Source organism: Clarias gariepinus, chromosome 10 (genome assembly GCF_024256425.1).
Source record: "Clarias gariepinus isolate MV-2021 ecotype Netherlands chromosome 10, CGAR_prim_01v2, whole genome shotgun sequence".
NCBI lineage: Eukaryota > Metazoa > Chordata > Actinopteri > Siluriformes > Clariidae > Clarias > Clarias gariepinus.
In genome coordinates, this window is record NC_071109.1 from 29,880,393 (window position 1) to 29,905,859 (window position 25,467).

The 25,467-nt window shown below is 40.4% G+C and overlaps 1 protein-coding gene across 1 annotated transcript in view; it reads left to right on the forward strand.

Moving 5' to 3' along the window:
* spon1b (spondin 1b) overlaps positions 1–25,467 on the forward strand; it is a 128,311-nt gene that overhangs the window by 77,458 nt on the left and 25,386 nt on the right. Inside the window, exons 7-10 of the mRNA XM_053505694.1 lie at positions 16,363–16,427; positions 20,603–20,804; positions 23,011–23,151; positions 25,334–25,409. Coding sequence (XP_053361669.1) covers positions 16,363–16,427; positions 20,603–20,804; positions 23,011–23,151; positions 25,334–25,409 — 484 coding nt within the window. The remainder of the gene's footprint in view (positions 1–16,362; positions 16,428–20,602; positions 20,805–23,010; positions 23,152–25,333; positions 25,410–25,467) is intronic.

The window sequence follows — 25,467 nt, forward strand, 5'->3', positions numbered from 1 at the left end:
AGTAACTCCCAGTTTGATTTTCTGTAATGTGCAAGTGGTGATAGTGAATGATTGTGTGTACGGTTCCCAAAGACAAATGTGTCTCTTCCACATGTTGGCAACAAGTTAAGTACAGATTTTCAAGTATCAGGCGTTCCGCTCTATGAATGTTCATGAGTGTTAATCATTATTCACGAGCGTACGGCCTTTTTAAAAACATTTGTGCCATCCAAATGTTTTACTGCGGCTAAGAGTCACATTACCGTACTCTGCCTCAAGTCTTATGTAAATGTCAACTGCGCTTACGCCTTCATTCATGAGAAATTTCATCACAAGCCCCACAAGGTTTGTCTTAAACGCTCCTCATAGAGCACTACGGTACTATTAAAAATCCTATATAATATTAAAGTGCATTTAAATGCAAATGAATTCTGTATGCATTACTTTTAAATTGTTTAAGATTATCTTAAAGTAAATCAATTGAATGGAAGAAAAGACAGATATTAAGACCTCACCACGCTATTTCCTCTTTATGTCTATTTGTGTTTTTGCTTGGTTGGGGATGTGGGAAAAATTTTTAATCTACCATTAGGTTAGGGTCTCATATTTTTCCAACATATTTTAAGCAGCTGAAATTCTACATTGCTGTAGATAATGTATGGTTTATTATTTAACTTATATTATAATTAAACTTGCATTTAGCCAGCAATTACATACAATACTGGTCAGATTTGAGTTGAGTGCCATCGGCAGGTTACAATCAAGTTCACTTTGAATGCATTAAAGTACAATGAGGAGGCAAAGTTCTAGTGGAAAATTATACTAAATAATATTATATATTATTACGATCGAAGCCTTTATCTGTAGTTACAGTGCTGTCGCATATGGGCAGTAGTTTTCAATTAGTCCACATTTAGCATACTGTATTTCGACCAGTGGATTTTTACGACTCGGTTCCTCCTCACAGTTCAGTGGAGAAAATGATCAATTACAGCCTCGAACAGTGTCATTAAAGCTGCTCATCTAGATTTCAGTAACCCATTAAAAACGAAAGCCTAAACTTTCGAACCTTGGTAATTTGACATTCCCCTCGCCCACGGAGAAAGAAAAACGGTTGGAATAAGAGAACATTTTCAACATAATTGCGTTCAGAAAAGTTATATGATTTGCCAAATGGAGGAACGGTGAGCTCTTGTTACTGTACCTGTAGCTTTCCAGTTATTCCAGAGGGAGGTCGACCTCAGAGCTCCATCGGGTCATTCTCTCGACTAATAGTTCCGTTCTATGGAAACGACACACAGATTTAAAACTAATTGCAAAACTCGGGTCTGGATAAAGTGCATTACGGCGAAGGTCAAGGCATTTACAGGAATCGCCAGAAGTGCGGTTCTAAAACTGAGCGCTTAAGTACGGTAATGAATTCGTCATAAGAAGTGCAGGCAATTTCCAAAGAAAAGATTGCCTGGGTGTTTTTTTACAGTAGGTGCTAATTCCTACAATTTAACCGGTACGAGGACTAATAGGGAAACAGATTTTTACAGGCTAATCATGTTGTATAAAAGTTTGATGCACAACCGGCGTTTCCTAGAAATGGAAAGTCAGACGTTAAAGTCTTGGCTGCCCTTATTAGTGAGAAATAGGCCTCTAAATGTGGGCCATCTGGAGCTCTATTCCTTCTTCTGAAGCACAAATAAAAAGCGGACCTCACGTTGCTAAGATTTGCCGCAACATCTGCAATTATTCCAATTCTTTCGCCCTAATTAAATCGAGTCATGCCCGAGAGCTAATGAATATAGCAACAATGGCAAGGAAATCATCTGCAGCGTGCAAGCGTGCCTGCGCCAAATAATCCGCTCTAATTGAGGGGACAGATTGATGCTGGTGTTTCGAGTGTCAATTAAAGCTTCATTCTTTCCCCTCCCAACCAGCGCCTGGAACCTCGCGTGGCAACTCGATCGGTCACATAAATTTTCATTTAACGCCCAGTTGTCATGTTGCTCGTCAGTTTTGTTCCTGTGGCTCGGAACAGATTGCGCATTTTAGATTTGTAGCTCCGAAGCCGCACATCACACTTTCGCATCGGTGTTTTGAAAAACTTGTTAGGGAAAATGTTTGGGTTTTTTTTTTTCCGCCAGTCTGCATTTTCCCTAATGTACAGCAGATCAATGAATTATAGTCCTATCGGAGATTAGATTTGCTCCTGGATGTATCGATCCTGTTGCTCTGCAGAAAGTTCAGCTTTTCAGAACACGTCTTGATGAATTCCCTTTTTTTCCAAGGATACTTTATGCTTCTTACCTGAACACCTTTTTTTTTTTGGACAGCTCATCCTGCTACAGAAGCTTTCTTATTTCACCTAAAGGAACGGCTTTAATTGCGAACACTAATGGCCCTCTGGGGAAACCGATAGCGCCAACATGGACGGCGATGTCTGGGCTTTCTACCGTTTGGAGGAGTTGATTTAATGAATCTTAGAGAAACGACATCTACTGTAGAGTAAATGCCAGCTTACAAATTATTAGGGACAATTAAAGTGATGAAGCAAGTCCACAGTGTCAGTCAGCGTCAGAGGAGTGAAGCGGTTTTATCATCATGAAACGTGTATACACTTACTGATAGACTAATAAGTGTTTTTTTAATATGATATGTTTGTTTCTGTCCTAATTACATATTACACATAGCAATGTAAAGGACTGTGCAAAAGTCTTGGAACACACACACACACACATTTCTTTATATTCTGGTTTAAAGCTCCAGACTTTCTTGTATTTTTAATGTCGTCTTCTGTAATAGTTCCCTAGGCTTCCTGAAGGACTTTTTTTTTCGCATCTCATTTTTAGTCCGGTCCCTGTACCCAAGCAGTTTCACATTAATGTTTTTTCTTTATTAAGCCACACACCATTCAAGCATTAACAAAATGTCTTAAAACTTAAGGCATGAACCAATGAGAAACAGGTGCAGATGATGACAGATGATCAGACTGGCAGGTTAGATACAGTACTAGTGATGCTTAATGCTGAGTGGTTGGAACAGACGAGACGGGAAATGAGGTTGCTGCAGATTTTTTTTCTTTTTTCTTTTATTGCAATCTGTCACAGTAATTATTTGTTCTCATTTCTTTCATTTAACCAACATTCTTTAATTGGACCTTTCAATATGAAGAAATGAGACCGGATATATTTACATCCAAAGCACTCAAAGAGCATTCTCTCTCCTCTTCTGAAAGCGTCGGCCTGGTTCCTTCTCACTTTTGCCAACGGAAAAAAAAAAAATTTATATGCAAATAAATAATTAAATAAATAAATAAATAAAAATAAGGTCTGCACTTATGCTAGAAATATCTTAGTGCTTCTTTTATGCCGAGAGCGAGAGAACTTTTGTTTTGATTCCAGGCCTCTGACAGAGTCAAGAAGAGTGGAGGAGCTGTCGGTCGGAGCTTCCTGCAATAGAAAGGCAGATGTGGGACAAAAACAATGATGCAAAGAGCAAAGGGAAAAGAAAGTAGGCTTATATAATTGTCCCATTTTCTTATTTTAGCCGTACTGTAGCATCAACAACAAAAGCCTTTTAAGAGCGTAGCAGCAAGACAGAATCACACGCATATATAGAAGCTGTGTGTGTGTGTGTGTGTGTGCGTGTGTGTGTGTGCTTGAGAGGAAGAAGGAGCACATAATGCATACTGTAAATGGGAGATGGTGTTGGTGTTGTTTGTGTTTGTCTTCCAGAGATTGCATAAAGGCATTGGATGTGTTTTTGGTACGATGTAGTTATTATTAGAATGATGATTTTTCTCTCTCTCTCTCTCTCTCTCTCTCTCTTTCTCTCTCTTGCTTGTTGTGTTTGTATGTATGGTGGGAGAAAGTGTGAGAACACTGCATAAATGTCGAAGATATTGGTGGTGATGTTTTTTTTTTTGTTTTTTTTTAGAGATTACATTAAGTCATGAATGTTTTTCTGGTATGAGGTAGTTATTTGTTAGAATAATGTTATATATTGCTCTCTCTCTCTCTCTCTCTCTCTCTCTTTCTTTCGCCTTCTGTCTCCCTCCCTGCCAAGTTTCGAGCTATTTTCCCATCAAGATCCCCGTTCCAGTTCTATTCCCATTGTCTCTCAGATGAGCTTGATTACGTCACAGTCTTGAGGCCTACGCAGAATAAAAAAAAAAACCTTACATTTAGTCTGCAATTAATTGCTTCTAATCTTCATTTAACATGTTAATCAAAACATTGCATCATTGCCGTACTTATGCGCTGAAGTGCCTAATCAGTTATATAAATAATAATGGCGTTCAATTTCTAAGTTTAGTAATGAAGTCTGATTTGCTTGGAGCCATTACAGAATAATTTGCGATATGTGAGCAGTAAAACCAGGGACCGTCATGGGTAGACTTCTCATCCGCCGTGCGGAAGGTTGCCGGATTCGGTTCCCCCAACTGCATGCAAGGCATTATATATACAGAATAGGTATAGAAAATAGGCTAGTTCATATGGTTATATTATGTCCCTGTAAATTATCCATTACTATAGAAACCATAACACAAGACCCATAAAAATTATAACTACTACTGTTAGAAAAAAGTATATCGTATAGAGTAAGACTGAATTCATAAATATGATTTGGTCAGAAGGTGTGCATTATTTTATTTATAACAGCACAAGTCTGGGGCGGCACGGTGGCTTAGTGTTTAGCACTGTCACCTTGCACTTCCAGGGTCTGGGTTTGATTCCTGTCCAGGTTTGGGTTTGATTCCTGTCCGGGTTCAGTTCCCGCCTCTGTGTGCATGGTTTGTATGTTTTCGCTGTGCTTGGTGGGTTTCATCCAGGTTTTCGAAGACATGCAGATTAGACTTATTGGCGTTTCCAAATTGTATGTGTGTGTGCCCTGCGATGGATTGGCACCCTGTCCGGTGTGTACCCCATCTCATGGCCCCCCGTGACGCTGTTTTTAGTGGTATAGACGATGAGTGAGTGAGTAGTGAAAAGTAAAGTAGTTCTGGCTATAACATGAACTTTAGGTTTATATCGATGCGCTTGTTTTATTACTTTATCATTTCTTTTCCCTGATTTCCACTTAGTCAGGAGGGCCGAAGACTATCATGTGTTTCTTCTGAAACACGCATCTTTTCGAACTCCTCCACCGTTGGGGGGTCATAACACACTCAGAGGACAGCGCTATCCGCTCCTTCTGCTTGCATGAGCTCACAGACACCCCTGATTGGCTGTAGAGTTGTGATTATTGTAAGGGCTTAATGTACCTCTCATTCCTCCCCACTGAAAGAGCTCGGCCAATCAGCTCTCTCTAGACCTCTGGCTGCGAGAGGTTATAGCATCTCCCGGGAATTGAACTCACGATCTCCGGATGATAGGGCGAGCACATTACCACTGCGCCACTTGGAGGCCCTTAACGTTATCATTTCTAAGGTGACTGCTCACTTTAGATTAATATTAAACAGTAACAGCCCAGTGGTGTAGTGGTTAGCACTGTGGCCCCACACCTTCAGGTTCGAGGGTTCGGTTTATGCCGCGGGTTTGTGGTTAAGATGTTCCCCCTGTGCTTGGTGGGTTTCCTCCCAGAGTCCAAATAATTGATTTTTTTTTTTTCAAATTGTGCCCTTTGATGGATTGCCAGCATGTCCAGAGTGTACAGCCTTGTACCCTGAGTCCCCAAGCTTCCTCCAGGCTTCCCTTTTTAGTGGCATAGAGAATGTGTGAGCGAAGTTTGTTGTGTGTTTTGTCGCTTACTTAATCAGTACCTTCACACCAATCGGAATCCAAAAGTTAGCTGTGCTGCAGTGTAAAAAAAAAAGCTGTGAAAAAATATTCTTAAACAAATCACAACTTACATTGAGACTCCACACAGCAGGGGTTTTATCTTTTAAAAAAGCGAACTGCCATGCTGATGTGCGATAAGGAGCTGAACAGAGTTCGACTAAACCTCATGAGAACCTGCTGATAATTCCGATCTCGGTACAATGGTGTCGGAAACAACACGCATCCTTTAAGTGGTGTGAAATCTGTCATCATGTCTCAACCTGCGCCCAGGATTATAAACTCACAGCACCGCAGCGGCGCACGCACGCACGCGTTCCACACTCAACATCACCAATTAAATTTAATGTCAAACCCTAAAAACGTCTTTTCTCTCCAGCATCGAATCCGGCAGTTGAACACGGCTGCTCCGAATTAGAAGAATGAGGGAAGTGACGTTTGATCAGTTCTCCGTCTCTAACAGATGAACAGAAGGACCAATTAGACAGAGGACGAGGCTAGAAGTTCTCCCGAGGTGTTTCAGAGCAGCCAGAATGTCAAGCAGTTAGGGGAAGCGTGCGAGGAAGACGCTGTCCTGGTTTATGCGAAACTCCCTGTCATAAACGTTCAAGCCTGAGCAGTCTGAAACAAAGCCTCAGTTGCCGGCGTACATTGAGTGCTAGACAAGAGCAGTGTGAAAAACTTAATTCCAACACAGGAAAATAATCAACAACAATGTGGTGTGATGCAACCAGGAGTGCAGTTTTATTTGTCTTTTTTTTTTAAAGAATGATACATCATACAATTCACACGTAAGGTTTAAGTTACACTTAGTGTTGTGGAGCATCTAAGCAAGCAATTACTTTTTGGCTGGCGCCCTTTTCCAAAGTGACTTACATTTTTATCTTCTTAGTCTGAGCAGTTGGGGGTTAAAGGCCTTGCTCAAGGGTCCAACAGTTACAACTTGGTGGTGGTGGGGTTTGAACCTGTGACCTTCCAAACAGTAATTCAATGCAAGCTAGTAAACTTTATAGCATCTGCAAACCAAGACTTTCCTCTGACACTGGAGACTCATTCCATTCCAGACTCAACTATTTATTTTTTAATATACATCACTATGCAAAAGTCTAAAGATTATGATTCAATTACTTGTCACATGTACCTTACAGCAGATTTTTTTTTACTGGTTAAGAAATACTGTTAGGGTTAAGGGCCTTAACAGGCTTGAACCCCCAACCTTACAGTATCCCAGTGCCTTAACCAATTGAGCTATTACTCTTACAGTACTGTGCAAAAGTCTTAAGGGACCCAGAATTTCTTTGTATTAAATTTAAATAAAAGGGGACCGGTAATTTAATTCTGACAGGCGTCAAAGTGCCCAAAGATACAATTTAAAAATTGGTTGTTTATGTAACAACCTCAGCAGCGACCTCATTTCCCCTCTCGTCTGTTCCAACCACTCAGCAATCAGCATACCCCATAAAAAGAGCACCACTGGGATGGAGGGTTTTATGGTCTGAATTGAAGCAGTGATGATGTCCATGAGGGTTGATTCCGTTCTGTGTGACAGTAAGGTCTGCCAGACCACCAAAGCTGTCTGGTTAACAACAGGCTTTTTGTCCTTCATCAGATTTGAGGCACACTGTTTGTACACTGTTTCTCACTGGTTCACTCAACAGAAGTTCTTCTGAAACTGCTCAGCTACAGGGACTGGGGACTGGACTGAAAATCCGAGACAAAAAGGCCTTCAGGAAGCCTGGAGAACTATTCCTCAAGACTACATTAAAAATACAAGAAAGTCTGAAGCAAGCTATGAAGAAATGAAGGGGGCTCAAGGCTTTTGCACAGTATTGTATATAGTTTGGTACTAATGCTCACTCCTGAGCTGGCGAAGTCACCTCATCAGCTCATTTCCCTCAGCCCCAGGCTAGAGGCCTGCCCTGACTAACACAATCCCACAAATCACATCGACTACAGCCACACCACTCGCCTCGACAGAGCTGCCCCTGGCCGCATGATTCGCTTACAGGTTGTGAATATAAGCCGTTTTTTTTCACTCTCTTTCCCCAAAGCATAGAATTTTGTTTCACGCAAGGTCACACAAGGTCAAAACTTTAACAATACCTAGCCAGGGAGAATGGAGTTCTGGCTGGAGTGCACTGAAAGGGGTTGCTCAAGGTCGCAGTGTGTATGAGAGGTCTTTGTGTGTATGTGGGTTCGAGACATTGTGTTTATTGTCTGTAGGGGGTAAAAAAGAGCAGCACTGCAGATGGAAGGTTTTATGATCTGAGTTGAAGCAGCGATGATGTCCATAAGGGGTTGATTCTCTGCCGTGTGACTGTAAAATTTGCCAGACCACCAAAGCTGTCTGGTTAACAACAGGCTTTTTGTCCTACATCAGATTTAGTGCAAACTGTTTGAGAAACAGCATGCTTTATTACTCAACGAAACACTCAATTAGACTCAAGCACGATTGAAATATCACAAAAGGATTTTGTGTGCCACAACAAAAGAAGCTCTCACCCTATCATCAAGAGAGCACTGGTTTGAATGTGGAGAATGGCACGGCCATCCATGGCTGGAACTCGTAGGAGCACAGTTATCCATGCTCTCTTGGTTTGAGCAATGGCTCACCTTTCATTGTCCACCCCATTAAGTATACCTCTTCAAGTGCTCGTCAAGAAATATATCTAATGAGCCAATTACATGGCAGCAGCTCAATGCATTTAGGCATATAGACATTGCCAAGATGATCTGGCTAAAGTTCGAGCCAAGCATCAAAATGGGGAAGGAAGGTGATTTTAATTGACTTTGGATTTAGCATGGTTGGTGATACCAGATCTGGGGCTGGTCTAAATGTTTCCCAAAACCGCTGATCTACTGGGTTTTTTACACACAACCATGTCTAGGGGTTTACAGAGAATGACCTGAAAAAGAGAAAAATCCAGTGAGCAGCAGTTCTCTGGGAGAAAATGCCTTACTAATGCTGGAAGTCAAAGCAGACAGGTTCAAACTGATAAAATAGCAACAGTAACTCTAATATAAAATCTCGTTATAGGCGAGGTATGCTGAAGAGCATCTCCGGTCGCAAAACACTTGAAGCAGCAGAAGAACACACCGGGTGGTACTCCTGTAAGCTAAGAACTGGAACCTGAGGTGGCAATTCCCATGGGCTCACCAAAGCTGGACAATAGAAGATTGGGAAAAACATTGCCTGGTCTGATGAGGCTTGATTTCTGCTGTGACCTTTGGATCGTAGGGTCTGAATTAGACATAAAGAACATGAAAGCATGGATCCATCCTGCCTTGTATCAGTGGTTTAGGCTGGTGGTGGTGGTGTAATAGTGTGGAGCAATTATATGGATTTCTTGAAACACTTTGGGCCACTTAGTACCAGTTGAGTACCACAGTCTACCTGAGTTGCTGACCATGTCCATGTTGAGTCATGTCAACTGGATTTCTTCTTAGTTTAATAGAAACCACAGTCACCAAATCTCAATGCAGTAGAGCACCATTGGGAACGTGAGACTTATTTGACTTGTTGTCACACCAAAAGGGGAGTCCAACCTAGTACTGGCAAGGTGAACTTAAAAAAGTGGCTGGTGAGTTTATGTACACCGCTGTACAAAGCGTTTTTAAAAGAAAAGGAAAGATGGTGACTTTTTCAAAGTGAGAGGAAAATCTTTTTTTTTTTTTCATTCTAAATTAATTTCTTCTTAATCGGAAGCACTAATATGATTAAAAGGATTTATGGATTTATTAAATCAGAAAGTATGAGTCATTCAACACTGGAGCTGCGTTTATAATGCAAGATGTCATGTTGCTTTAGGGTTGAACATAATCTCAAATAAACCGTCGCTCTCTGATGAGTGAAAGCAAAATAGATGTAAAGGATCGATGAAAATGGGTACTGTAGGCAAAAAAAACACACATATAATATAAATATCGGAAATATGTAGTCTGTATCGTCAAAGTACTGATAAGGCGCTACTTTGATATCATCCTTAAATTAAATTCATTCATCACTTAAAACCGAAAACAATTCTCATAACAGATTTAATAGCTCTGGTTCTGCTTTATTGACGGCACAGGTTGCTGATTTCTGATCACACACACACACACACAGTTTTGGATTGTTAGCTTGTAGATTTGTGCGCGTGTGTGTATGTGCGGTTTCACTGTTTGTGTGGCCATATAAGCCTCTTTCAAGGCAGCAACATCTGAAAGGTGTGTGGTTGAATTTGTGTGTGTGTGTGTGTGAGTGACCTTTCCGGTGCAGCTACTCCGCTGCTCCTTTGACAGCTCTCTGCAAGCACTCGGCCACACTTGCACTCCCCCTCCTCTCGTCTTTCCTTCCACTCCTCCTTCTGTCCTTCTGGCGCTGTTCTATCAGTCGGGGTGAGTCTAGGGCACTTGGCTGTAAAGCATAAAACATGGCCTCGGTATAAAAGAGCCAGGAACCTGCAGCGATTCTCATTTTCTACACAGCATTCTCATTTTCTCACGCGTAAACTAAGTTATAATTGCTGTGCCTGTGTAGCTTTACTATGAGCCACTTTTTTTTATATACTCATAAAGAAGCTTTTATGAGGTTTCGGCCTTCATCTGAACACGAAGTGTGCTCGGGTTCACTTGTATTTGCGAGATAAAATAGTGAATGAACGGAATTAAAGGGTGAATTTGAGCATTCGCAAAAATCTCATGTTGCACAGGTGGTTCGGTGAGATTTATTAGAAATTATAAATTGGTTATACATTTTCATGAAACTTTTTTGATGGTCAACCGGTTTTTAACTGAATTGACGAGTAAATTTGTCACACTATCAAAATCATAAACTTACAAACATTAAACAGTCTAAAATGTATTCATTTATTTTAAATTCTTTGAAAATATACCACAGCTTTTGATAGATAGATGGGAATCACCAGGAACTCCAGGCTTCTTATCATGATACCTACTGTAGGTACCAATATACATATACTGTATACACACACACACAATATATTTCCAAAGTATTTACATGCATATGAACTTGAGTAACATCTAATACCCAGAGGTGTTTGATCGGGTTGAGTTCAGGACTCAAGTCAAATTCTTTCACACCAAACTCCAAACTCGCTCATACTGTACATGTTTATGGACTTTGCTTTGTGCACTGGTGCGCAGTCATGTTGGAACAGAAAGGGGTTGTCCCCAACCTGTTGGAAGAGCATGAAGTTGTCCAAAATGTCTTGGCATGCGGAAGCATTAAGAGTCCCTTACACTGGAAGTAAGGGGCCAAGTCCAACAAAGTCTGACAAAGACTATGTAAGGTCTACAAGATCTATAAAGTAGCACATGGTTCTGACTTCAACCTCGATCAAACCACGGTCAAAGATTCTTATGAACGCACACCTAAACCCTGTGGAAAGCCTTGGAGAAGAGTTGAAGCTGTTATAGCTGCAAAAGGTGGGCCAGCATCATATTAAACCCTATGGTTTAAGAATTGAGAGTTACTCAAGTTCATATGCATGTAAGGGCATACTTTTGGCAATATAGTTTTTGTGAATATGAGGGCCTGAAGCCTATCCCAGGAGTTTTGGGGCATGAGGTAGGGTGTCAATCAATTGCAGGGCACAAACAAACACGCCCGTACAGTACAGGCAATTTTTGGAAACGCGAATTTGCATGTCATTGGGCTGTGGGAGAAAACCGGAGTACCTGGAGGAAACCCACCAGGCAGGGGTAGAACATGCACACTCAACACCTACACACAAACCAGAGGCGGGAATTATTGAACCCTCGACCCTGGAGATGCGAGACTACAATGCTAACCACGACGCCACCATGCCACCGAAGTCATACATACAGTATATAAATTTATTACATTTATAAAAAATAAAAAAAGTTTTCGAGGCAGTGGGGCGATCCATAGATTGCCACACGAAGAAACTCTATATGTAACTTTTTACAATTTTTTGTGCCATCTTTAAATACAAAGCGCTTGGGTCTTTCACGAACTACTTGCAAAAAATTTTTGTCAGGCTTGTGAGACCCTGTTACGTTACGTTACCTACATTTTAGCCGCAACAATTAGGTTTCCAGGCAACCAAAACACTGACCTGTGTTTCAAGACCAACAAAAAGAATTGCAGATAGAAGGGACAAAGAAGTTTTTCATATAAAACTTTGTAACCATGAGAACAGAAGACTTAGTGGTGGATTTTCCCCTGGGGCGCTGGAGCTGAATCTGCTCAGAGAGCTCCTCACCTCAAAGTGATGCTGCAGGAACCACTGCCAACCATCATGCCAGTCCTTGCTTCTCATGGTTTAGGGGCAGGTTCCTGGGAAACAGCCGCTGTCTTCATCTTAAAAGGACAGGGTCAAGAATTTCCATGCTTTTTTATTGTCCCCGATAAAAAATAAATAAATTTAAAAAATCTGGATTTAAGCTGTTTAGGTTAAGATGAAGGAGAACAGTTTTATACATACACATACATAAATATTTTGCATATCTTTTATGGTAGAAATACAAGAATGTGTGAAACACATGTTAGTGCCGGTACAGTACACTCGATATGTTGATGTGTTTTTTATTATATGAAGTCCAAGAGTTGTGTTCTTGAAACATAACGAGAGATATTAGTGCATATAGGCTGGGTCTCAGTTTGAATAAACAGTCAGGAGTCAAAAACCATGACTAGCATGATGTATAACACGCGGAACTACAGCTTGGTATGAAACACTCAATGAGAATTTGCAATGAGACGTAGGCACACCAGGGTCAGCAAATAAACACAGATCAAAGACAGGATCAAAACCACATTTCAAAACATGAACAAAAGCACATGGGGAAATAACGAGCACACAATGTGTCAGAAACAGTGTGATGGCCTGTAAGGGGAAATGTTACGATGGTGTGCATCTGTGTGTCTTTATATAAAATCCTTGAGCCAATGTACAAAGCAGCCAGCTGAGAAATAAGACTTGAAGCAGAAACCAGAGAAGCCCCACCTCCTTTACTAGGACCGACTTGAAGACAGACCACACCTCCTTTACTAGGACTGACAAGAAAACAGGCCACACCTACTAGGACTGACATGAAAACAGGCCACACCTCCTTTTTAACAAGGATTGGCATAACAGGCCACACCTCCTTTTTAACGAGGATTGACATAACAACAGGCCACACCTACTTACTTAACCAGGATTGACATAACAACAAGCCACACCTCCTTTCTTAACTAGAACTGACATGAAAACAGGTCGCAGCTCCTTGTTAACAAGGATTGACATAACAACAGGCCACACCTCCTTCTTTAACAAGGATTGACATAACAACAGGCCACACCTCCTTTTTAACAAGGATTGACATAACAACAGGCCACACCTCCTTCTTTAACAAAGATTGACATAACAACAGGCCACACCTCCTTCTTTAACAAGGATTGACATAACAACAGGCCACACCTCCTTCTTTAACAAGGATTGACATAACAACAAGCCACACCTACCTACTTAACAAGGATTGAAATAAAAACAGGCCACACCCACTACCTTCACTGTGATTGACATAAAAGCAGGCCACACCTAATTACTTAACGAGGATTGACATAAAAGCAGGCCACACCTCCTTTCTTCACTGTGACTGACATAAGAAGAGGCCACGCCTTCTTCAGTTAAATTGACTCGTGCACAGGGAGAGATGGGAAGAACATACACAGCGCCACATTGTTCTTTTTATTATGTTTCTAAATAACAGGCCAGTAATAATTAAAGAGTGTTGTGTGTCCTCGTGAGCCATACACACTGATTATATCATAAGTACTGAGAATAATGAAACGTTGTGTACAAACACGTCTCCTTTTCTCCCCCATATGGCGACATGTTTGTGCTAATTCATCTCTTTATGGTCCCAGGTCTCTCAGCACATAATCAGCACTGGATACTCAATCATTAATCAGCATTCTAGAGTACATTATAATCATCGGCTCACATTTAGAGGCTATTAAAGTTCAGGCATATTGTTCATTTTACAATATATATAGTTTTAATAACTAGCATAAATTATTTACGTGAAGTCTTACTAACGGGTGGAGGCTGAATAAGAAGGCAGTACTCTTGGTTCATTTGTCCGACCCTGAGCTGAAGCTCATTTTTTATTCAGAAAGCAGCGTATTATAGCTTTATGTCTTTCTGGCTCAATTTTTAAATATCTCTTCTTTTATTTATTTATTTTTTTACTGAACACAATCGTGGTATTAGTCTGAAATCAGTTCGGGTCGAAGGCCAGAATGGAGGGAAACTGCAAGTCTGATTTGTTTTAGGTTTAGATTAACGCTATGTTAGTGGCTTGCTAGTTTCCCCACGGCTAAGCGTACTGTAGCGAGCCGAAGCCCGTATAAAACCACGTGAGTCTGTAACAGAGTATACAGTAATGTCCTCTGTGTCAGATTATATGACGAAGATGAACTTTGCAGCAGTGCTCACACTCCGAGATTTTAATTGAAAAAACATTTCAAACGCTGCCAGAACTGTCATCCGTTGTCTTCGGTCACAACCGTTCTGAATCCTTAAAGGCCAGCTAGTCAACCTGATTAATTTTTAACATGTGGCTCTTGCTCAAAATGGAAGAAAAGATGAGACGTGGACTCCAGGACGCTGTCGACGCTGACCTGTTTCATTATTTTCCTCGCCTTCACTCCTCATGACCAAACACCTTTGTTTAAATTACATACTGACTTTCACTGGCTTTCAGAAGAAAAAAAAAAGCATGAATCAGAAATCCACTGAATACGCTTAAAGATAAAATGTAAAACAATATTTTAAAAATATTACAAATAACGAATAATAAATCAATTGATAAATTAAGATCCCTAGGGCCTTCCATGAGGCAAAGGGAAGTCAGTGAAGTTAATTTAATAACATGGTTTGGATTAACTGCAGAGGTTTGTTCAACTCTCATCACACACACACACACTCACACACTCACACACACACTCACACATATCTCTTTGTCATGTCATATAATTGTATTGCAGCTCTAACCTTTCTCACTGTGTACATATTTTCTCTTTGTGTATATTTCACACATAGCCAGTAAACAGCACACACACACACACACACACAGAGAAGCTAGATTCGATATCTTTATATAACTATAAAGCATTGCTTACATTTCAGTTGCAGCACTTTTCCTGATCGGTACATAGTGTCAATGTGTGTTGTCGAAAACCTTAACGTGGTCTTTTGCATAAAATAAAAGAAAAAGAAAAGAAAAGAAAAAAATCCATTTTGGATGACGATGCAGAGGGGCCGAGAGTTTCACCATGAATTAATATCTCCGTCTGTACGCTTGGCCATCTGCCACTCCGAAATATATTCATCAGTTCAGCCAGGTCAGAGACTGATTGCTTAATTACTACGAGCCAGCTGTTAATTGGTCGGCCGAATCACAAGAGCCTGAGATTAAGAATGCAGTATTTCTGAGACAGTACGTTTGGGGACCCTGCAATGGAGAACAGTGGTTACTCAAAATTCCAGGAGTGTCCATATCCATTACAGTTCTACACTATTTAGCGTACAGTATACAATGATCTAAATGCTGTACACTGTGTGTGAGAATGAAGGGAAGTGTAGAAGATTCTGAATTAATTATTGACCACCTTTAATTGTGTAATGAAGAAATTAGTTGTTTCCACAAGTTCTAACATAGCTCTTTTCATAAGATCTATCTATCTATCTATCTGTCTGTCTGTCTGTTTGTCTGTCTGTCTGTCTGTCTTACTGTCTGTCTGTCTGTCTGTCTTGCTATCTGTCTGTCTGTCTGTCTGTCCAAAAAATTCATTAAACTATCTCTATCTCTATTTTCTGTATGTCTGTACTTCTCTCTGTCTGCATGACTGTACCTTTATCTATCTATCTATCTATCTATCTATCTATCTATCTATCTATCTATCTATCTATCTATCTGACTGTCTGTCTGTCTGTCTGTCTGTCCAAAAAATTTATTAAACTATCTCTATCTCTATTTTCTGTATGTCTGTACTTCTGTCTGTCTGCATGCCTGTACCTTTATCTATCTATCTATCTATCTATCTATCTATCTATCTATCTATCTATCTATCTATCTATCTGACTGTCTGTCTGTCTGTCTGTCTGTCCATCTGCCCCAAAAATGTATCTCTTTATCTCTATTTTTCTGTATCCTTACTTCTGTCTGTCTGTCTCTGTCTGTCTGTCTGTCATGAATTTTATAAATGCCTCCCATGGAGCCCACAGGTTTACCTGTATTTCGAGTTGCTTAAGTTTTGACCTGCTTTTACCAGTAAGGAAAAAAAAAATCCCTATTTCAGTTGAGTTCCTGTTTGAGTTTTCTTTCCTCTGTAATATCACAGAAACCTCCAGGAATCTGCTGTTAAAATCTCAGGACACATCATCCATGCTGCGCTTAGCATCAGTGTGTGTCTTTAGCTCGGCATTTGCTTTTCTGCTACAGATATGTCAATCTTAATCCCCCTCCCCAACAGTGATTAAATGTATCCTTTCTCTTTGTCTCTCTCTCTCTCTCTTTATCTCTCTCTCTCTGTCTTTGTCTCTCTCTCTCTCTCTTTGGCTCTCTCTCTCTCTCTCTCTCTTTGTGTCTCTCTCACACACAGGGTGATGACGTCATGACTGTGATCAAGACGAAAGCTCAGTGGCCGGCCTGGCAACCTTTGAATATGTGAGTAATTCCATGTCCAGCTCCGCTTCCTGTCTCTGCGTCAGTCACACACCTTGACCAGTGAGCCATAAACCATTAGTAGTCCATTCCAGTCCATTATATGACCCAATAACAAATTCACAAATAATTACTGAGCATGAAAAGGATTCGGATTGTCTCTCGTGACACAGATTAAACTGTATGGATAATGACTAATAATGAGTGAGAAAAAGGCTTACGGACAAAAAATAGGTGAGACGTTTGTTATTAGCTACATTAGCATTGTAATAGAGGGAAAAAAAACTCCCTTTTTGTCCTGAAATGTTTCTCTGCCCTGTGTGTGATCCTCACCCTCGCTGACAGGAGACGAGTTTTTCTCCTTGCGGCTGACAGATTTTCCTGGCCCCTGGTGTCTGGCACCTGCTGGCCATGTGCTAGTTTTTCCCCCGCGTTCATTAACGATGCTGTTAAATATTTTATGTGGTGTTTTTTTTTTTTTTTACTTTTTCGAGATAAAGAGCAGGCTTCTGCTTTTGATAAGCGATACATTTGCAGCCAAGTGCACTTCAATCTACGGTCTTCTGCTTTAAGCTCACTTCAGTTAACACATTCACGCTGGGCCTCTGGAGCATGTTCAGGTGTGTAGAAGGCTAAATTATTCCACGCCGTAGTGTTTGGCATGCTAGTCATGTTCAGAAGCGTGTGAACCAGCCATCCGGCCACATGGGGGTTTTATAGCCAGCATGGACGCTTCACACTCATCAAACAGCTGCAAATATGAGCGTGTGTGTGTTTGTACAGAAAGGGAACCGTCTTGCGGTTTTGAAGTCCTAGCGTGTGAAGTGTCGCTAGTGGAAGTCATATGATGAATATTTTATGCCCGTTAATCGATAGCGTCAGGAGCTGCATAATCCAGGCCTCGGCCCTGCGCCGCCGTAGAGGCAACAGTTGCATTGGAGATGGGCTTCTAATCAGGACAATTAGCATGATTAATTACCATCTGTGGTGTCTTACAAAGCGCTATCTCGATGGAAATTACGCGAGAGTGCTCAGTCGGCCACCCAGACAGCATCATAGAAACATGCAGCACACTTTCACATAAAGACCTGAACTCCCCGAACACCACGCCTCGGCTTCCGGATAAAGAACTCAACAAAAGATTCTCATTTTAATGCTCGCTGATGCGACGACATGCTTATTACAAAATGCAAACCTCATTTCTTCGCTCCTTTTTGTTCCTCTGTCTCTTTCATTCGTCGTCTTTGTCTCTCGTTTTTCTCATTTTTATATCTCGGTTCCTTTTTCCCCTCCATCCCTCCATTCACCTGCTTATTTTTCTCTTTCTTTCTCTTTTGTCATGGCCTTAATTCATTTCCATTATCTCTTTCTCCATCATTCTCTTTTGCTGCCATTTAATTGCTATCATTGTCTTCTGTCTTTCTCTCTTTTTTGTTATTTGTCTTACCCTGGTGCTTGTTTCTTTTGTCTTTGTCACTTTCTTTAATTTTTTATTGGTTATTCTACTTCATCACTCAACCTCTCTTTTCTGTTGGTTGAACTTTTTGCTTTATTCTATTTTTCTGTCCCTCCAGCACTCCATCTGCTCTTGTCTCTTTCATTAACTTGGACTGTTTCTTTTTCTTTCTTTCTTTTATATAAATTCGAGATAAGTTGGTTAAATTTATTAGACAGAAATTTACAAACGTTAAAGTTATGGATCTAAATAAAAAATATTAAGTAATGTGCAGATTTACAAATTTATAGCTTTACCCATTTGTTCCGTATGAGCAAGCCAGAGGCAGTGGAGGCAGGAAGGAAACGTCCCTGACATGACATAAGTAAGAAACCTTAAGAGGGACACAGAGAAAAAAAAAGAGAGAGAGAGTGTGTGTGGGAGCATGAGAGAGGGAAAGAGAGAGCATGAGATAGAAACACATAATTAGGTATGCTCATTGTCGATTAATGAATAAGGTCAACATAGACCTGAAATAAGGGCTCCCTGGGCAACCAGTCACTTCACCTCCACAAACCTAAGTGACAGTAGCAGAAGACAGCTTCCAAACAGGGGAGTTATGCATAACGCTCTATCCCCATGTATCCCCACATCTGCTCCTTCGTCTAAGCAAAACCTATTCACAAAAATACTGACAAAAAAAAAAAAGTCATCAACCCAGACGTAAACACAGACGCTGTGTCTGATTTCTGAACTCTAGTAAAAATGCTATTTTACAACTGTGGGCTGTGTAAGAAAAAACTCAGCTTTTACTGTATGAGGTACCAACAAATAGCCTGGACTTTTTCTTCAAAGTAGGTGTGACGGGTTGTGAAACACAAGCAGTTCACTCAGGCAATGTCGTGCATGACCATTCAGTGCTTTGTCGGTCAGTAGAAGTAACATGTCAGTAACCTTTCACTGAGAGCCAGTGCAGTGTGGATAAGACAGGGGTGATGTTCTGTTATATTTTGGTTCTAGTAAGGACTAGAATAAAGGGAGGTTCTTTGTACCTACTGTGGTGGAACATCCATAAGGCATTACAATAATGCCTGTAATAATACTGACATTATATTTCTTATTTTAGCAATATTTCTGAGATCCAAGAAGGAAAACTTATATTAGCAAAAAAGGATTAATATTATTATAACAGTATAAGCAATATTATCTACATGGGCTTTATAAGAAATACTGGAATCAATAATCGAACCAAAGTCTTTAACTGCTGAACATGATAATCAGATGTGATCAGAAAACTTTTAGATGCATGTTTTACTTGTACTGTACCACTAGTACGTGTCTTATTAGAATTAAGTAGGAGGAAGTTGATAAGCATGCAAAGTCTGATGTCCTTGACATATTTCTCACGTTTATTCCTCATGTTGTGTCTCTCTTCAGGCTTTGCTAAAACATGTAACTGCATGTTTTCAGCATAACATTAGTAACGAATTCCATGCTTTTAAATTATGTTGCCTAGAGGAAGCATGCAGAGGGAGAAAGAAAAATCATTGAGCCTAAAACAGAACTTTGTGGAACACCAAACTTTAATTTAAAACTCACCATTTACATCTACACACTAATAACAATCAGTCAAATAAGACCTAAACCAAGAGAAGACCTTTCCTCTGACTCCTAAAACATTTGCTAGTCTATAAAGAATAATAAAATGATCTATAGTGTTAAAAGCTGCGAGTCAAGCAAGGAGACACAACATTGATCAGGGGCCAGTAGTAATTTACCACTTTAACCAGTGCTGTCTCTATGATGAGGCCTAAATCATTTGATGAGGTCTGACATTTTATGAATATTAAATTTAAAGTCTTTTTTTTTTTTTTTGTCCCCCTGATATTTTCCTCAATTTTGTCATGAAGTTACCACTACTTGTTGTTGTGCATGTTTATGTTGTGGTCTTATTCTTAGCTAATTTCACTGCAGTATTAAATAGAAATCTAGGATAATTTTGTTCTTGTCGATAAGGGTGGAGGGATATGTTGACCCATCAGAACTACAAGCGTTTTTTTTTATAGCTGATTAAAATCCTACAATTTACCGTGGCTCTCCCACTCCTCTCCTCTTCTCATTTATTTTTTATTTATTTATAAATTTTTACCTTTTTCCTTTTGTATTAGTTTCTTTGTATTGTTGACTTGATTTCTTTTTCCCTTTCTTTTCTTCTGTCAATTTCTTTCTTTGTCTTGGTGTCTGTGTTCTCTGCTCATTTATCTCGGCTCTATGTTCAATTCACTGTTACTCACATTCTACCTCTCTATACGTCTCTTTTCACTCAATACTTCTTTCTTTTGATGTTCTTTCTCTCTTTGTACCATTTCTGTCTTAAACTTCCTCACCCTTCATGTATTCCCCCTTACCTTTCTTTATTTCTGTCATTTTTCCTTTCTTTTTTTTGTCTTTTCCTCTATTGCTCCATTCACCTTCCTGTTTCTTGTTTTCTGTATATGTTCCATCATTTGCTAACATTTATTTATATATTTATTTGTTTATGTTTTTTTCTTGATTTTGCTCTCTATCTCTCTCGCTCTCTCCATCTTCTTCTCATCTCATGTATATATATCGTTTTACCCCTGCTTTTTTCTTGATCATTCTCTTGCCTCTGTCTTTATCTTTTTTTTCTGTACATCTCCTTCTTTGTCTTGGTTTGTCATTGTTTCTACTCTCTCTCTCTCTCCCTCTCTCTCTCTCGCAGTCGTGCTGCTCCCTCGGCCGAGTTCTCCGTGGACCGATCCCGTCACCTCATGTCTTTTTTGACCATGCTCGGCCCGAGTCCTGACTGGAACGTTGGCCTGAGCGCTGAGGATCTGTGCACGGCTGAGTGCGGCTGGGTGCAGAGACTCACTAAAGACCTGCTCCCGTGGGACGCCGGAACAGACAGCGGACACAGCTATGAGGTCAGTCTTCCGTCCACCACGTTTACAAAAAAAGCAATGGACTTTTCTCCAATTCTTTTTAACGTGCAGTACAGAAATGTGGAGTCCTAAAGGGCTTACTCACTATATATGCTCGCTTCATAGGGTATAACATAAGGGAGCGACTTGTCACCGCGCCCTGGATTTAACCAAACAAAATGAGCCTTCCACTGGATAATTACTGCAGTGATTAATATTATTTAACCCTAACTGATGTAGCGTCTCATTTCTTTAACAACCATGTCAAAAGACATATCCTGTGGTCATGGCAAAGATGTTACTTTGTTTCAGAAGGGTCAAATTATTGTCTTGCATCAGGAAAATAAAATAACTAATTAGATTGTTGGAACTATTAAAATTGAATTACATTATTCAATGCATTATTAAAATCTGGAAGGATAGTACTGAACCATCATCTTCAAGGACGAAATGTGGTCGTCGGAAAAACATCCTGAATGAGCGTGACGGGAGATCATTTAAATGCTTAGTTAATAAAAAAAAATAAAAAAAACAGTAAAACTCCTGGCTATGTTTAATAGTAAAGTAACAGCATTTCCACTCGCACAATGCACAGAAACCTCAAGGGATTGGGACTAAACAGCTGTGTAGCCTGAAGAAAAACACATCAGAAATGAAGGGTTCAGTTTTCTATGAAGCATAAAGATTGGACTGTAGACTAGAGAGTCCAGATTTACCTTGGTCCAGAATGATGGGTGCATCATGCCTAGTCTAATATGGTCTAATATATAAACCTGCGGAGGCAGTTGTTATTGTCTGGAGTTCCTCCGTTTGGTCTAGGTCTAGGATTAGCAACGTTATGTTCCCAAAGAAAATGAGGTCATCTGACGACCTGAATGTACTGAATGACCAGGATTTTCCATCAGTGGATTTTTTCTTCCTTGATGGCACGATTATATTCCAAGATGATTCATCAAACGCAAATTGTAAAAGTTTGGTTCAGGGAGCATGAGACATCATTTTCACACATGGATTGGCCACCAGAGAGTCCAGACCTTGACTGCACTGAGAATTTTTGGAATGTGCTATGTCCCATCATCTATACAAGATATTAAGGAGAAATTTATGCGACTCTGGAAGGAAATAAATGTTGCGACGTTGCATGAGCTTTTCTAAATTATGCCAAGGCCGTAATCAAAGCAAAAAGCTCTTCATTTAATTATTAGAGTGTGAGACTTGTTTGATTAGAAAATGGATAAATTGGGGAAAATAAGCGTTGGCAATAAATTTACAAAATGTGTTTTAAAAGAGTAGAGCATTCAAGTATGTAAATATTATTTAAAAACGTGATTAGTATTCAACCAGCATGCACTCACTACTAAATATACAAAGCACAGATTTTAAAATAATTACATAAACAGGTGTGGAAGAAATGTTTTGTATGCCGTTATTGCAGTTTTACAATAATCCATTAGCAATCATCAAATCAAGCAGTCAACATTATGACAGATTAATATGTTTATAATGACAAGGTGCAGGTGTATTGTTTCGTAACACGCCTGCTGAGTTGCTTTGCGTTTTCTTTTTGTTTATCGCTCATGAATATGTACGCCCAGCAGGAATTAAATGGAAGGTAAGAGAAGGAAATGGAGAGGACGTGAATGACATTAAAAGACGAGAGCGTGAGGAGTGGGAGAGTGCAGACAGAGATAAACAGATAGTAGGTAAATAAGCTTTAAGGCAATCAGGTCTGTTTGTGTTACTTAGAAGCTTTTACTTTGTTTAAATGTCAGCGCTTTAAAGGTAAAGCGTCCCTGACGATGCCCCCTGCTGGTAAACCAAAAGCAGCGTCCTTCCCGCATGAACGCGCTTATAGGCTGTGCAATATCAATTCAATGTTTTTTTTTTTTTTTTTTTTTTAAGAAACTTGACGAAAACTGTTTGTGAAAACTTCAGCAAACAAGAACAGTTGGCGTTTGATTTTTACCCCTCTGTGAAGTCGCTAGTGCGAAACGACTGGAGCGAACAGGTGACTCTCGGGGCACGCTCGGAGGAAAGAAGCGCAATAAATCACTCGGAGAAGAAATATTACGCAGAGAATGAACGATGCAGATGGAAATGAAAGGTGGGAGCCCCTGGCAGATGGCATTCAGCAATGACTCATTCTTTTTTTTCTTCTGTCTCTCTCTTTTTCTCTCTCTATCTCTTTATGTGTCTCTCTGTATTTTAGTCCCCCAACAGACCAACAGTTCCTCAGGAGCGGATCCGGCCCCTGACCAGCCTCGATCACCCACAGAGCCCCTTCTATGACCCTTCAGGAGGCCCGATAACACCCTTGGCCCGGTTGCTGGTGGAGAGGATAGCCCGGAAGGTGGTTACTTTACTGTCATTAAGATGACGCCTCTACTATTGTGTGTATGTTTTTTTTCCTTTTAGCTCTGAGTGATGACATCTCAGATCATCAGCCGTGCCAGTACCACCAAAAAAAAAAAACCGGTGGATCAGGTGCTGTATTAAGTAAAACTGATTGAAATTAGAATTGGAAAAACATTTTTTTTTTGGAACTGTAATAAAGATTCTTGATTAAATTTAAATATGAGGGTGAATCAAAAATCATCTGCAACTTTTACTGTAAAATTCATATATTTTTAATTATTAATTTTAGAAAAGACAATTTTTTGACATAAGCTCCTTGCTTAACTCACTGAAACAAACTTTCATATTCTCTTATTTAAAAAAATGTTTTACGCCTTCGAGTGGCGCAGTGGTAAAGTGTTTGCCCTATCATCCGGAGATCGCGAGTTCGGTTCCTGGGTGATGCTGTAACCTCTCGCAGCCGGAGGCCTAGAGAGAGCTGATTGGCCGAGCTCTCTTACAGGGAAGGGGTTAAGGGTAATTTGTGCTCCCACATTAATCACGACTCTACAGCCAATCAGGGGCGTCTAGCGCTGTTCTCCGAGTTTGTTACCCCACCATTAACGGGGCGTGAGCAAGCAGTTCGAAAAGATGCAGTCGGTGATGTCACGTGGGTCGGAGGAAACTCCCGACTGAGTGGTAGTAGAAGCTTAATGTAGCAGCCCCCTAGTGACTGGGTGGAATTGGACACGACTAAATTATGGAGAAAATCGGGGAAAAATCCAAAAAAAAAAAAAATGTGAACCGCGAATGCACTCACTCTTCTATATATTCGACATTCAGTCTCAAACTCAAAATCACTTTAAAGCTCTGTAAAGAAAACTCCCCGCGCTTATTGGATTTCCATCCGGGTTCTCCGGTTTCCTCCCACAGTCCAAAGCCATGCCTGTAGGCTGATTAACGTGTCCAAATTGCCCGTAGTGTCTAATTGGGTGTGTGCTTGTGCCCTGCAATAAGTTGGCACTCCTTCTAGCGTGCCCCCCCCCCCCCCCCCCTCCTTGTGCACTTGTGAGTTTCCTGGTACTGGCTGCTAGTCAATATTCTATTGTCACTGCCATCAGTGGTGCTAGTGCTTGCCAGTTGGCTCAAATATCAGTTATTTAGTGATGGATTACAATCTCGCAGACAGCATACACTATGACGCTTTTAAGTTTTGAATTAGTGCGGCTCGAATGTACGTTTTGTGTTGCAGTTTACATTTGTCAGTAGAGTGAGACAGCAACTTGTCCTTCAGGTGTTATAAGTGTTATTCTTCATTCCTGTAAGGTGTTTATGATTAATATGTATATATAAAAAAAGATTTAGATTTGATGAAGGGCATCAATGTTCAACTTCAGAAGCTCTTGCAGAAATAGAGTGTAAAACACTGCTGTTGAATGAGGGAGAGACTGTATTGGGAAGAACGCAGAAGTGTGTACAGTATGTTTAAGGTTGATTATTATGAGATAGCTTTGCACAAAGACAGTTTCAGGGGAAGGTTTTTCTGGTATAACACCTGATACTGGATCTAATGCTATGTAATGTAATCTAATATTTACTGTTATACACTTGTCTGTATTAGTTACTAATAGAATTGGCGCATCTAAAATATTAATTATGTTGAAATTTTTTATATCGTACAAAAAAACTCCATAAGTGTGGGCAAATTTTGCCTGTAATATTGTCTGTGGTTTCCTGTATTCCCATGTTTTTGGATTTTTTCCCCCCCTTTTTTCCGCGATTGCTAAAGCAATGAGTCATTTGTCGTGCGCATTAGCGTGAGCAGCTGCACCCTGTTGCATGCCGATGGAGTCCGCTGGACCTGCCGAGTCACGCACAGTTCATTTGTTCTACAAAGTTCAACCATGAGGCAGAACATCAACATCTGAAAATCATACTGGTATTACTGACAAATGCAAAAAGTACAAAACGAGGCGTTAGGCCATTCCGGGCTTGCTTACACTTCTCTTCCCAGCTACTCTTTTTTTTTTCAGATCTGGAGCTCAGCACGTACAGATGTTTCGTGTCTGCGTCACTGCCGGGACAACTGCTGGCACTCGGAAAGGTTTAGGAACGGGGATGAGGCTTTACGGCTCACAGAAAGATCTGCTCTTGTTTATCAATCTAATGATGATCTTGTGTGTTCCTCAAATCCTCAGGGAGAGCAGTGCAGCACGGTTCCTGACACGGTGGACGATATCGTGACTGAGATAACACCTGGGCTGCCTGACGAGGGTGCGTAGAGCCTCACTTTCTTATCTCCGTTCCCATAGTTCCTGGACAGTTTAATTAA